At 40.8% G+C, this 15,453-nt stretch overlaps 1 protein-coding gene across 2 annotated transcripts in view; it reads right to left on the reverse strand.

Moving 5' to 3' along the window:
- The window catches only part of tgfbrap1 (transforming growth factor, beta receptor associated protein 1), a 48,948-nt gene extending 33,640 nt beyond the window's left edge, over window positions 1-15,308 (reverse strand). The window contains exons 1-2 of one of the 2 annotated variants that reach the window (XM_078221970.1): window positions 15,239-15,308; window positions 5,293-5,991 (exon numbers count right to left, since the gene is read on the reverse strand). In XM_078221970.1, the coding sequence (XP_078078096.1) occupies window positions 5,293-5,974 (682 nt within the window). In that variant the 5' untranslated portion in view covers window positions 5,975-5,991; window positions 15,239-15,308. Of the gene's footprint in view, window positions 1-5,292; window positions 5,992-15,238 lie in introns of those variants that run through there. The other variant, XM_078221971.1, reaches the window with a different exon arrangement.
- Window positions 15,309-15,453: the final 145 nt, after the last annotated feature.

Below are 15,453 nucleotides of genomic sequence, written 5' to 3' on the forward strand. Positions count from 1 at the left end.
CAGCAAGTAAATGACCTCATTCAAATGGGTGGCACAGTGGTTAGCACTGCTGCCTCACAGCACCAGGGACCTGGGTTCGATTCTCAGCTTGGGTCGCTGTCTGTGCGGAGTCTACATCTTCTCCCTGGCTGTCCGGGTGCTCCGGTTTCCTCCCACAGTCCGAGAGGTGTGCTGGTTAGCTACGTTGGTCATGCTAAATTCTCCCTCAGTGTACCTGAACAGGCACCAGACTGTAGCAACTAGGGAATTTTTACAGTAACTTCTTTGCAGTGTTAATGTAAACTGAATGACACTAATAAACTTCATCCCCCAGGAGGAGGAGAAAAAAGTTGAAACAAGTACTTGATTGCCCAAACTGGCAACTCATCACATTCAAGTGTTTCCGGTAAAGATATCATGACTCTCTTCTCTCGATAATCTCATTAAAGGTCACTTGTTACTATATAATTTTATGCCTCCTTTCAGTAGCTATAATTGGAGTTAAATGCACCCATTAAACTTCTGAAATTAGATACTTCCTTATGCAGTGAATCTGTTTCTACCCAAATTGGTGTTGCATTCATTCGTATTGATTACCATTTTGTAGGGGGAGACATGGGGTGGGGAGTAGGGGAGGAGCAGCACGCGAGTACACACAGAACAGGTGGTGAGAAACTTCTAGATTACAGTACACTGTGTTTTCACCTGACTGGATAGCTAGATGCGTCCAGATAAACCATTTAAGTCAGGATGGTATAAACTAGTGATACAGTTAACATTGTTATGGTGGAGAATTACAAGCAGATTCCCTAACACAGAGCACCGGGGCAGGAAAATGCTGCCACAAAGCTTCTACGTGCAACACAAATATGGAAGCAACTTTCTCATTTTGTGTCCACACATCACATGTTAAAGTTAATATTGACTACATTAAGAGCTCTTGAACCCTTTCCCTTTTTAACTGCGGCAGACCTCATAGTCTTAACCTCATCACATTTATGATCGTATTAATTGTCATGTGTTGCTGAAAGATACATCTCTGCATTATTCAATAACTGAAAGACTGAGTATGATTTTTCACATTTGGGACTAGACAGCCAGTTGATCAAAGATGACTCCTTTTGTCTGAGACAGTAATCTGTGAGCGGTGTAATCAATTCCAAGAACCTCTGGAAGTTTCTATATCATCCAAATGCTGATTTTTGTATGTCATTGAATAGAGGTCCATGAATTGCATGCATTTGCAGATTTATCACATTTACCACAAGCTGAAAAATTAGAAATGTGCATAGCAATAAATATCGAAGAAAAGATTCTGCAGCTTTTCAGGCTGGTCTTCAAAGTAATACATCTTCCTTAAATATCTAACCAATTTTCCCTTTCGTTACCCCTCCCCATCCCCCCCAACAACCACCCTTCCCACCCACACACTAACCCACCTGCCCCTAGAATAGTCTGCTTCACCATCCTCTGCATAAAAGTAAATAGAAGTAAACTATCTGGACCTTTTTCTCCACTTATTTCCCATAACCTGAAGTTGAGAGATTTGGTTGGCAAGAGTTGGTAAAACATGTGTCTGCATAGCTTTGCTTAATGTGGTGACAATTTTCAGCATCTCACTGTACGAAATCTTCCATTTCAGTTTCCAACGCACTCAACGGCACCAAGACTACTTAGGTCAAAATCAGAAATGGCACCCTGTCCAACTGTGGCTCAGTATTGATCCTTATTTTCTGCCTTCCCAATACTGCATCCTCAACTTTGTGATACTGTTTTCTTGAGTTTCCAATGTTGTAGGGTGCGAGAACAGGTGATGCTCAGAGGGACACAGCAAAGCTGGACTATTTAATGAGTACTTTGTATCAGTGATTATCAAAGAGGGGAAGCAAATTGGTAGAGGTAATGGATGGGATGAAAATTGAGAAACAGGATCAATTGGAAAGGCTGGTTGCGTCAATCTTCCAAAATTCCCGGGGTGCCAGAGCATTGGAAAGTAGACACTCTTACTCAAGAAAGGGCACAAAGACGTTCCTAGTTACTGCAGGCCAGTGGTAGGTAAGGTTTTAGAAACAATACTGAGAAACAAAAAGAAAATCAATGGACACTTGGATAACTTTAAGTTAATTAAGGAAAGTCAATACAGATTTGTAAAAGGTAGATTTTGATAAGGTAGACAAAGTAAAGCTGTTCTAATGAGTTGATGGCACAAGGACTAGGAGGACACAGGTTTACGAGTGTGGGCAAGAGAAATGGAAGATATAATGTAGAACTTTATTTTAAAATGTGGTAGTGACCTGCAATTTGCTGCCCGAGGATGATGGAAGCAGATATGATCAATTATTTAAAAGGAAAATTGGATAAGCATTGAGGGAAATAAACTTGCATGATTACAGGATAGAGTGGAGGGATTGGATTGCTCTACAGAGCGCCAGCAGGGACCTGATGAGCCCAACAACCTCCTTCTGTGTCTTTAAGACTCTTATGACTATACTCTAACTCTATGAAGTTTTCTAGGTTTTAAACTAGGCAACCCAATGTACTGTCATTATTTGATGTTTCAACATCAATATAAAAGGATCTTTATTTAATTAATTATTTTTAACACACATGACTGAACAGGACCACTCAGCCCATCATACTTATGCCAGCTCTATGAAAGAATTACCCAATTCCTCAAATTTTTGCTTTAAGTACATGTTAAATTCCTTCTTTAATGTTACAACTGAATCTGTTTCCATCACCCTTCCAGGCGGAGAATTCCATATCACAACACTCTTCTTCAGAAGTTTTCTGTCCAAAGGAGAGTCTTTGACAATTATTTGCCAACCCACAGCTGTGATTTTTATTTGTTAACTACAGGTAGGTTGAGAAGGCAGGCCCTCAGCATGAATGGAATTGGAGCCAGTGCTGTTGGCATTAAGTTGATTACATCATAACCGTCTAGCCAATTGGTCCCTCTTGCAATAACTTCCCATTTCTGACTTTTTGGCACAATATATTAAATCTGTCTCCTCTGGTTACAGATCTTCCTGCTAGTGGAAGCAGTTTGTTTCCATCTACCCTATCAAAACCCTCATTAATTTTAAATACCACTTTCAAACCTCCCTTTTAAATATTTTTCTGCTCAAAGAAAAATCCCAGATTCTCTATTTTCTCCAGATAGCTGAAGCCCATTACCCTCAGTATTATTCTGGTATTCTTTGCATCCTGAAAAAAAATGCCTTGGCATTTTTCCAAGCAGTATTGACCAGAATTGGGTGCATTACTCTAGCTGAGGTCTAACCAGTGGCTCATAAAAGATTTATCATTATTTCCTTGCTTTTGTACACTACTCTAATTTAGGACCTTGAACGCTTTATCAGGGTTGAAGCATTCAAGTTAGTCTGTACCGAGTTATCCTGTCATCTTCAGAGATTTGTGTATGTGAATTCCAAGGTCTATGTTCCTGTACCCACTTTAAAATTATACAACTTTCATCACCATTCATTCTTTTTACCAAAACACATCATTTCACACTTGTCTGCATCAAATTTAATCTGCCATGTGTCTCCTCAAGTCTGCGATCACCTTCCTCATCGTTTACCACATTTCCAGCCTTTCCCTTACCTGCAAAGTTTGAAACTGTGTCCACTGTCCCCAAATTACATTCAATTTAGGAGCAGGAGGCCACCTGGCCCTTTGAGCCTGCTTCGCCATTCAAGAAGATCATAGCTGATCTGACTGTAACCGTAACTCCATATTCCCACTTACCACAGATAACTGTTCACCTTTGAGGAAGAGTTCCATAGACTCTTAAATGAGTGACCCACTATTTTTAAACAGTGATTCCTAGTTCTAGATTCTCCACGAGGAAATATTCTCAACATCTACCCTGTCAAGGCGCCTCAGTGCTTCAGATGTGGTCTCACCCTCTACTTATGTAATCAATTGTCCTCAAAATAAACAATAACATTCTATTCACTTTCCAAGGGTGTCCTTCCTACCTGCATAAGTTTATGATTCGTGCACTAAAACACCCAGATCCCTCTGCACCCTCTCACAATTTAGATTATATGCTGCTTTTTTATTCTTCCTTCCAAAATGGAGAATTTCACATTTGCCCACATTATACTCTATTTGCCAGGTCTATGCCCATTCACTTATGACCCTTTGTAGCCTCCTTATGTCCCATTTAAAACTTACTTTCTTACCTATCTTTGTGTCATAAATTAAAGCCATTAATACATCAGAAAGAGAAGTGGTCCCAAGACCGACCTTCATGGACACCCCTGCACGTTTCTATCCACTCTGGAAAAACAAACCATTCATCTTTGCTTTCTGCCTTTTAGCCAATTTCATATCCATGTTGGCACTGTTGCTTTAATCCCATGGATTTCAAATTTGCTAACAGGTTTAGTATATGGTACAGTATCAAACCTTTGAAAGTGCATCACAACATACGCATTATGTTCATTAATTCTTGCCATTATTTAACAACTCAAAGTTTGATAGGATTACAGCCTTTAACAAATTCGTATTGGCTGCCATTAATTAAGTCCTGTTATTCCAAGTGACAATTCATTTAATTGATATTATACACTCATTTTGTCTCCTTATTTCCTTTCTCTGCTCTCCTCTGCAATGTGCAGCTTGAGAGATTCTTTACTGTAATATGAACGTCATTTACTATGAACCTGTATCATTTTAACACAATTTATTTAGTCATTCATGGATCTTTATCTTTGGAAGGTGTCCTTCCTTATAGGAATGTTTTGAGTTTGCATCCAAACTATCTCCGCCTTGAAAGCCTCCCATTGCTCACGTATTGTTTTAGTTGAAAATCTGTTTCCACTCAAGCTGGTTCAGGTCCCTTTTCTGGATGACCTAACTTTCCAATTGAACACAGTGTAGCAAGTGCAGAAAATCTTACTGATTACTGAGGCTCTCTGGCAGAGTTGATGCAAAAACAAAGCACTTTGAAGTTTTCTGTGCATTATTCCCAAACTAAGATCCTTTCTTCCCTCCAGGTCATTTAGGGTTCCAGAACACAGTTCAGAATATTAGGTCAGAAACATTTGTCTTTCTCCTTAAGCTGTCCAGTCTAATCCCACTGCCCTACTTGCTCTCCAAGCACATTGTCTCTTTTGAGTGATGGTGAATCAAATTGTGCTTTTGAGACTATACATTGGACTCAAAACTGGCAGCAACTTTTGAAATGGATGACTTATCCACCCTTTCATCTGAAATACTTAAAAGCCATATCAGTCTATATAAATGGTAATCACGTTCACCAAATGACACTCAATATCATAATCAAATTGCCAATTAACTTACCCAATGCGCCTGGACCAGCTAATAGAAATTCCTCTCGACCAATTCGCTTTACAATCGGTCGTTTCTCCTCACTATTATACGGAAACAGGTCCTGTGAAGTTCCTGTGTTATAACTCAAAATAATATATTGTGTGCTCATTGCCAAGCAAAGAAAGTACCCATCTGCAGCTATAGCAACCGGCTGTTCTGGTGTGGAGACTTCCTTTATTAGTTGGACACGGTCCTCATGCACTGCATATATTTGTACAGTTTTCCGCTTCAATGAAATGGCACAAACCTCAATACAGAAAGGATCTCCAGTCACTGGATTCTCGTTCACAGCAAATGCAGTTATTCCTTTGATTTTAGCTCCTGATGGTACAGGCTCTAGGTTGATCATATTCAACAAAACCACAGTGTTGTCACACAGGACCATAAGTCTGTTCAAAGCAGATGCTGCCTTTAGCTCATTCACAGCTTTTTTTAGCCCCAGGTATTTGTGTAGTTGTTTGGTTGGAGTAAAGGCAAGTCTCCCTGAGATGGATGCTTTTTCTTCCAATAGAAAGTGATAGATACAGCAGTCACTTGTCCCTATATAAAGATTTTTCCCACAACATTCAATGCAATCAATGGACATCCAGGTTTTGTCTATCAGCAGATCCTGCCCAAGCACAGGAACAAGTTCAAATGCCTTCACACTCATTGTGTCTTCTCAGTCATCTTAAAAAAAAGACAAAACAAAGCAATGAATCATAAAACATATAGACATTATCAAAGCAATGGAACCTCAACCCCTCAGAAATTAATGGCACCCGTGGCTATATTTTTGCAAGTTGACTAAAAAATTTGTTTTGTAAGGCGCACTCACCCAACATACAAAAAATAAATGATCATCCCATAATCCTACTCACAAAAGCAGTATCTAAAGCTTTTCAACAGAACTGGAAACAGCAATAGAGCTGGTCAATACATTACTGTCGTGGTAACTACACAGCTTACATTTTAATAGAAAAAATATGGAATGTGTGATTTAAGGTACCATAGCTGATTCACATTCACAAACCTCAAAATATTTAATTGCATCCTTAACATTAGGTGAAACGGCACAGCACAGGAAGAGAGAAGGGACCAAAAGAGTGAAAGAGTTACTTGGGCCATTTATGGCAAAGTCCCTCTGGCATTCAGTAATTCCAAGATAACACGTACCATTTAAGATTGGAAGTGAATCAACCCCAAGCTTGGCTCATTAAAGAACATGAATATGTAGATCTGTCATTGTGGGCTCTGGTTCTTCCTAATCTTGGAAGATAATTCTACAAGCCAATGCCCCAGCAAGTGTAGTCATCCTGGCTGGAAAAGCTTATTAATACTGTATGCTACTAGACATCAAGTCTGTAGCTGGTAAAACTCCCACAGCATTTCTATGCACACATGGAACTCCTACACTTGGGCATTTGCAAACTTGTCCCTCAGCTATTATGGTTTCATTAGTTGTTTATTTTATTCATAGAAATCCCTTGCAGACTCACACATCTGTGCTGAACTCACCAGTTAGAACAAAAAGATAAGTCTGACTACTGACCCAGCCATCTGGCAACAATTTCAAAAATTACCAACTTTTTTTCCAATAACCATGATGTAAAAGTTAATCTGTAAAGTAAATGACAGTAATGGGTCAATATAGATCTTTGATGAAAAAGCCTATGTAACTATTCTGACAACCTTTATGTCAATGCCAACATGGTTGTGAAATTGAATGCTGGATATCAAATCAATGCAATCTACACTGGAATTTCATTGAAATAAAATCTTCACAACATGCTGAAACACTTAGTCACAAATGTTTTGAATTAATTGCTAGCCTGTCCTTCAACAGCTCAAAATGTGGTGCAGTCCTCAGCTATACAAACAAGCAGAGTCCAAGATTTAATTCCTTTTCTAAGCTAAATTAACTGATCTCAGCCAAAGCAGCAATGCAGTAAACCATGTCCCCTGCTGGAAGTGTACATGCTGGACTCAGTAGCAATGTGCCCAGCAGCTGAATAACCAGCTGATAGTCAGTATTATGGAATACAGGAACAGAAGACCATTTGGCCCTTTGAACCTGTTCTGCTGTTCAAATGAGGTCATGGTTACATTACCTAACTGCAATATGTCTGCCTTTGCTCCATATGCCTTTAATTTTTTTGCTTAATAAATTTGTATCAGTCTCAGTTTTAAAAATCAACAATTGACCTGGGCTCAATTGCCATTTGTGAAAGCATTCCAAACTTCCATTAGCCTATGTATTTTCCTAACCTCATTCCTGAGAAGTCTGGCTCCAATTTTTAAACCATGACCATTAGTCCTGGACTCCTGAACCAGCAGAATTGGTTTCTCTCCCCAAGCGTTCCCTCATTATCTTGAAAACTTTGATCAAATCACATCTAAGCTTCTGAGTTTGAGGGAATACAACACTAGTTTTGTAAATTGTTCCTTATAAATTAATCCTTGGAATCCAGGTACTATTCTAGTAAATCCGTACCGTACTCCCTCCAAAGGCAATATATCCTTCCCAAAATGTAGTGTGAGAGCTGCTCTGAGTACACCAGGTGTGGTCTGACCAGATCTTTGTATAGCTGAAGCATGACTTCTGCACCATTGTATTATAGTGCCCTCAGTACAAAGGCCAGCAATCCATTAGCTTCTGGAATATTTTCTCCGTCCGCCAGTGACATTTTAGTGATTCATGAACTTGAACATGTTCCAAACTTTCACCACCGTGTACTTTCCTAACCTCATTCCTGAAATTCAGATTTCTTTGAATCTCCACTTTTTCTAGCTTTCAACCATTTAGAAAGAAACTTAATCTATTCAGTCACTTGGTATACAAAACTTGAATATTGATGAAAAGATACATGTTGCCGAAGGTTTGCTTATCCGGACAAATACATGAATGCCAAATTTCAAATGACCACAACAATTGACAAAGCAAGAGAAAAGGGTGCTGACTGATTGGCCGAGTTGTTGCCATGATTATCGCAACTTTAGGTGCTCCAAACTTCCACAGGTAATTCAAAGCTTGAACATAATCCTTTCGGTTGCAGCAAATGGATCCCTGCACATGAATGTATGTCGCTTCTAACAAGTTACCCTGGAAAGGCAAAGCATCTCAAAATTTGAACAACAGGTTAAGCAATGTTTCACGCTGCTACTATGCAGTACTACTCAATGGCGTTTCCCACTAACAGAATGCTGCCATCAGACCAAAACTGCCAAAGTTTTGTTTATTTGCTTAATTAATTTAACTTTTATGCTTCCATCTACACTGCTTACATATTGGCAATCTTGGATATATTTCTACTCCATCTAAGTCATTCACAAATAAGGTGAATAATTGAGGCTCCAAGACACATCTTGCAGAACACTATTTATATTAGCTGCGCATTCTTCCTACTCTCTGCCTTCTGCCACTCAGTCCATTTCCTAACCAAGTCAATAATTTGCCTTCAATTCTATCAGCCTCGGTCTCTTTTCAGGGACTTCATCAACAGACTTCTGGAAGAACATATAAACAACATCCAGAAAGGCTTGCCTGCCAGTACTTTCAGCCAGCTCTTCAAAAAGTTTGACCAGGTTGATCAGGTGTAGCCTACCCTTTATAATTCCACGCTGCTGCTCTTTGATCAGATGAAAGCTTAAGATGTTCATCACTATCCTCAATTGTAGATTCTAGTAACTTCCTGACAACAGATGACACAGGACAACACATGACTAATGGTCACTTAAGAGAGATAGCAGATACCTGCTGCAGCTCATGAAACTAATCCTAGTATGGATCATTGCCTTCTGGAGAAAAGAGAACATTTGAAAAACATCATGAACATGTAATAACCAGTTGGAACCAACCCAAAATCCATTTACACACTGACATTGGTATTTGTGACTTATTGCACAATTCCAAATACAAACATGCAGTTTAAATGTGACATAGCATGAAATGTCAACAAAGTCAGATTGCTGGATACAAGGGAGTCTCCCTATCTGCTAAATAGCTGATCATTGCAAGGACCCTTCTCAAACCCCTCCTCCCAGTGGGGAACTCATTGCAGAATTGAAGTGTGGTTTTTGCCGATCAAGGGCCACCACAGATATGATCTTCACTGTGTTGCAAATTCAAAAAAAGGGCAGAATCAAAGCCAACCACCGTACATGGCTTTTTCAACCTTACCAAAGCCTTTGACTATCAACCATGAAGACTTATGAAGTATCCTCATCAAATTTCACTGCCTTCAGAAATTTGGCATTATCCTCTGCCTAAGCTATGTTGATGTGCCAGCCGTGGTCCTCAAGGATGGAATCACCACAAACTACATCTCAGTAAATACCGGGTCAAACAACATTGTGTCATTGCACCAGCTCTTCTTCATTTCCCTTGCTGCAATACTGCACCTTACCTCCAGCAAATTAGTTACAGATGTGGAGGTAATCTACACAAGAGATGGGAAACTATCCAACCTATGCCACCTTCAATCCAAGACCAAAATCACTGTAACCTTCGGCATGGAACTTCAGATGCTGCTTTTATGTGTGCTCGCTCAGAAATTGCACTCCAGGTTATTGTTTACTCCTCCTCCGAAGCATGAGAAAATTGGCCTTTCACCTGGAAAATTAAGGCCCTCTTCCAATCAGCTCCCACAGCACAACACCTCTCTAAGATCAACAGCAATATCGTGGAAAACCTGGACCAATTTCCATATTTCAGGAGCCACCTCTTGACCAAGAGTCGTAAAAGAGGAAAATGAGGCAAAGAGGCAGAAGGAGGGAATTCCAGAATTTGGGACCTGGGCAAGTAAAGGTACAGCCACCAATGGAGGAACAATTGTAATACAGAATACACAAGAGGCCAGGTTTAGAGGAGCAGAGGTATGTCGGAGGGTTGTGGAATTGGAGGAGATTACAGATATACAGAGTGACAAGGCCATGGGGAGGTAATCTAATTTCAGAACAAGGAGAAGAATTTTAAAATCTTAATGCACTATTCAGATAATTCGAGGCCTGGAGACCAGAGAAAAAGCAGAAAATTAGGAAGGGAAAAATAATGTCAGCTGTTGCTTGCCCCGGTCTCCTGAGCATAAACATGAAATTGTTTTTTTTTCTTTTGTTTGAAGTTCAGTAATGAGAAAGATTGGCAGTTATCTCAACTGGGCCCAATTAAATGCTTACCGCCTTTAATTGCATTTATATTGTTAATTGTCAAATTTTTGCATACATAAAACCATAGCAATAGTGAACATGGGCATTCAGCCCAACATGCTGATTGTTTTCAAGAGGCCATATAGTGACTTTACTAATCTCATTGGATAAGCAGTTCTATTTGACTGAGCTAAGCTTCCAACTCTATATCCTCTCCCTCACAAATGACGACTACTTCCACCTCCTTCATATCATTCATCTCTGGCCACACTTCGGGTCACCTGCATATGAACCCCTCAATCAAGTTGTTGTTTCTTCCGGACTCAACTATTCAAGTGCTCTGCTAGCTAGTCTCTCAACTGCTACCCCTCCTATACATAAGCTCATCCAAAACTCTGCTGTCTATGTTCTAACCGGGACTGGTTCTAAACACCCATCATCCAAGCTTACTGACATATAGCGGCCCCCACACTTGTACCTTGAATTGAAAATTCTCATCCTTGTGTTCAAATTCCTCCCCATCTCCTACTGCCTCCTGCTCTCTGAACTCTAACCCTGCTCTAATTTCAACTCAATACTGACACTGAGCCTTCAGCTATCTCAGCCCAAAAGTTTGCAATGCCCTCCCCAAGTCCACCTCCTCTTAAAACCCTCTTTACAACTAACCTCTTAAGATTTTAATCATTAATCCTAACATTTCCTCCTTGGGCTGTATTAAACTTTAAATGATCACTGCTTGTGAAGTACAAAGAACATGGGCGGCATGGTAGCACAGTGGTTAGCACTGCTGCTTCACAGCTCCAGGGACCTGGGTTCGATTCCTGGCTTGGGTCACTGTCTGTGTGGAGTTTGCACATTCTCCTCGTGTCTGCGTGGGTTTCCTCCGGGTGCTCCGGTTTCCTCTCAGTCCAAAGATGTGCGGGTTAAGTTGATTGGCCATGCTAAAATTGCCCCTTAGTGTCCTGAGATGTGTAGGTCAGAGGGATTAGTGGGTACAAATGTAGGGATATGGGGGTAGGGCCTGGGTGGGATTGTGGTCGGGCCTGGGTGGGATTGTGGTCGGTGCAGGCTCGATGGGCCCAATGGCCTCTTTCTGCACTGTAGGGGCTCTTTCTATGTCCCTACATGAATGATTTTTTAGGGGTGGAAATTAAAATACCAAAATAAAATCAGAATTGCATTACAAAAAGGAAACTTGGGGCAGGGGGGAAAATCAGATAGAAACTTAAACTGTGCCAACTTTGGCTGAAAGATAACGATCTTGCTCGAGTCAGAAGATCCTGCATCTAAGTAGATAATCTAGGCTGATCTTCAGTGCTGCACTGAAGGAGTGCAATACTCAAGGGTGTCAGATATCCGATATGGCTGTAAACGGAGGCTACATAAAAGACTCAGAACAATATTCATAAATATATGGCATTCTCAGCATATCCTGATCTACTCTTTATGCCTCAATTAGCTCCAGCAGGACAGATTCACAAATCATATATGTTAATGATATTGTGTGGAATCCTGTTGTTTGGAAGCCAGCACCACATTTCCCTACATTACAACAACCACCACTTTAAAAATTATTTCATAGGCTGTAAAGCACTTTTGACAACCCAGAAATATGGAAGGTACAATATAAATACAAGATATATATAAAACGCATCATATAAAAGCTTCCAAAACTCATTATTGCAACATAGCGGGTGCCAGCTGTATCCAACAGATAATGCCTACATCATGTGATTTCTCCATTGGTGGTGTTGTAGCACTCTCCTCAACATGGGATTCTGCTCTCTCTTCAAAATGTATATGTTTGTGCAAATAGTTCCATAGAGTCAGGATTTTACAGCATGAAAAAGGGGCTCTTCGGCCCATCAAGTCTGTGCCAGCCATCAAGCACCTATCTATTCTAATCCTATTGTCTAGCACTTGGTCTGTAGCCAGTTTGAGAATTTTCAATACCCGGTTTGAATGCATTGCCTTCAGTTATGCATCTTCAGGCTTTTTTGGAAAATCCCCGAGGTCTCTGCTGACATACAGAAATAAACAAACAACACCAAGTCAGTGCCCCTCCCAGCCTTGCTTCAATAATCCGTTAAACAGTTCTTTGCCCATGCTACACAGCTTTGTCCCCGTATCAAAGTCCTCATGATCCTTGGGTTATGACATTTAGGACAAATTAATAAATAACCCTTTAAAGTTCTGTCACAGCAAAAATTACTTGATTGCCCAGCAATGTGTAATTTCCACAAAGTTCATTTTGCCTTGAATGCATTTTGTTACTGGTTGTTCGCCATCATGTTAAACAGAGAAATAAATTAATAACTTGGTAAAGAGAAAAACACTATTTCCCTCATCCAAAGCAACACTTCAATTGATTACTCCCTGCCCCAATACCAAACTACCCGATTCCTATTGCAGCTGGTGAGGACTGTTCACCTACCATCATAATCACATGTCCAACCCAAAGCAAGACAACGCCTGCAGCTTTCCTTTCAATAACATAGTCAGTGGCCAGGATTATCCTCAAATCTTCCTCCGCTTCACTGCTGTTACATCGTTAGCAAAGTGGGAGCAGTTACAAGGACTTTCCCAGCCAGTGAGTTCCAAAGACATGATTGAACATCATATTAAAACACAAACATTTACAGCAGCAGGAATAAAATGACTAAAATGACAAAGCTGTTTAAGCATTTTGGGTTACCAGCAACAAAAATCAAAGCCTGGCAGATGCCACCCTCGTTTTGAGGGTTCTATGATTCTATGACTGACAATGTTTACGACAATGACCACTTATATCTACATTAACAATCATGATGCAAAAACGCTGTTAGAAAAAGGAGGCACTTATGGATTACAATTCTACCAAGGAAGAGGCTCAAACAAAATTTGGGAACTTGATATTGAGTTAGTCTTGGAGACTCTCCTCTGAGGCAATGTTATGGGATCAAGCCCTTCTGCAGAGACTTGAGCACAAAATCTGGATTGACACTTCAATGTGATACAATGCTACACTATCAGAGGTACAGTCCTTTAGATTAGAAGTTAAACAAAGGCACTTTCAGATAAAGGCAAAGAACTTAACAACACTATTTGAACATCAGGTGAGTTCTCCCCAGTGGCCTCGAGAACATTTATACCTCAATCAATATGAATCAGAATTTAAAAATCATAGAATGATTATAGCATTGAAGGCCACCATTCAGCCAGTATAACCATCCCAGCTCTCTGCAAAAGTGACTCAGTTCAATCTGTTCCTGAACTTATCCAATTCCCAGTTGAAAGCCATGATTGAATTTGCTTCCACCTCACTCTCAAGCAATGTATTCCAGATCCTAACTACTCACTACATAATGTTGATGGCAGCACCATCTCTCATGTCGCCTCTGCCTCTTTTGCTATAATTTCTCCCCATCTACCCAGTCCAGACCCCTTGTTATTCTGAACACGCCTATCAAAACATCCCTCAACTTTCTCTTCTCCAAGCAATCCTCGTGACTGAAGTCCCTCATCTCTGGAGCCATTCTAATAAATCCTTTCTGCACCCCCACTGATGCCTTTGCATCCATCCCAGGTGCACAGAGACAATGCTCCAGCTGAGGCTGACCCACTGTTTATATATGTTTATCATAACTTCCCTGCTTTGCTAATCTGTGCCTTGATTTATAAAGCCCAGGACCCCATTTGCTGTATTAACTGCTTTCTCAACCTGTCATAGCACCTTTAACGATTTGTACACATACACCCCCCAGTCCCTCTGCTCCTGCACCCTCATTAAAATTATATCCTATATTTTATATAGTCTCTCCTCAGTCTTCCTACCAAAATGAATCACTTCATACTCCTCTGCATTAAATTTCATCTTGCCCTTGTTTGCCCATTCCAAAAGACAATCGCTAGCCTCCACACATTTCACATCTTCAAATTTTGAAAATCATGCTCTCCGTACTCAAGTCTAAGTCATCAATAAAGATCAAGAAAAATAGTGCTCCATAGTTTTAGTCCTGGGGTACCCCATTGTAGACGTTCCTCCAGTCTGCAAAACAATCCATTTACTCATTTGCAACTCTCTCTTGCCTGTCACTCAGCAAACTTTGTATCTATGCAACCACTGATCCTTCTATTCCATGGGTTTATCTTTGATGAAAAACATGTCAAGGGTCACTTTATCCAATGCCTTTCGGAAAGTGTTTTTTCTTAATGACATGTAAAAGACCTACTACTTCTCAAAAGACAAGTTTATTTTATGAACTCAGTCCAGAAGGACAAAACTGAGAAACAGATACAGCACGAAGAACCAAAACCTCAGCACTCTGGCTTCATTTTCCCTCAAACAGAGTGGATAACACACAACCAAATAAAGGCACAGGAAAAGGACAAAGCAGCCACCTGTTACATTAAGTGGGAGATAAGGGACGATTTGAAGTGCAAATGTGGCCATAAACCACGGAACACATCACATGAACCTGCCTCCCAGGACCTGTTGTGGGAGGAACCTTATTTCTGTATTCAGCACCTCGGGGAGGCCACTGAATGGATGGTCAAACTGGACATTGTTTTTCTCATCATACAGAAACAGAATAAACCTGCAGCACCAATATTCGATCTGGAAATGATTGAAGATGCACCTGTGGACGTGTAAATAGATACAACTGGGTTCTTAATCCCCATTAAATTGACGCTTTCCCTTTAACCCTTCCCCGAGGCGGCACCGACCTATGTTCACTATCCCTCTCAATATTCGCAGATTGTTAATCAAATTACACATCGCCAGCCCGGGTCACAGCGTCCTCCCGCTTACCCAAACCTCTGGCTCCCAGCTGTATACCTGACCTCCTCCTCCTCCTGCAGCTGCTCACATCCGGCGCCCCCATGTGTTTCCGGTCATGTGACTTCTGAGAGTCGTCCGGGTTGTCACGTGATCGTGGCCGTGCCGCCACCTCCGCTACGGGAGGGGGCGCTGCGCTGCCGACTCCCTCAGCCTAGTTCTGTTCTGGTCATTGCCCGGAGTGCCCG

The sequence above is a fragment of the Mustelus asterias genome, chromosome 10 (assembly GCF_964213995.1).
Source record: "Mustelus asterias chromosome 10, sMusAst1.hap1.1, whole genome shotgun sequence".
In the NCBI taxonomy this organism is placed as follows: domain Eukaryota; kingdom Metazoa; phylum Chordata; class Chondrichthyes; order Carcharhiniformes; family Triakidae; genus Mustelus; species Mustelus asterias.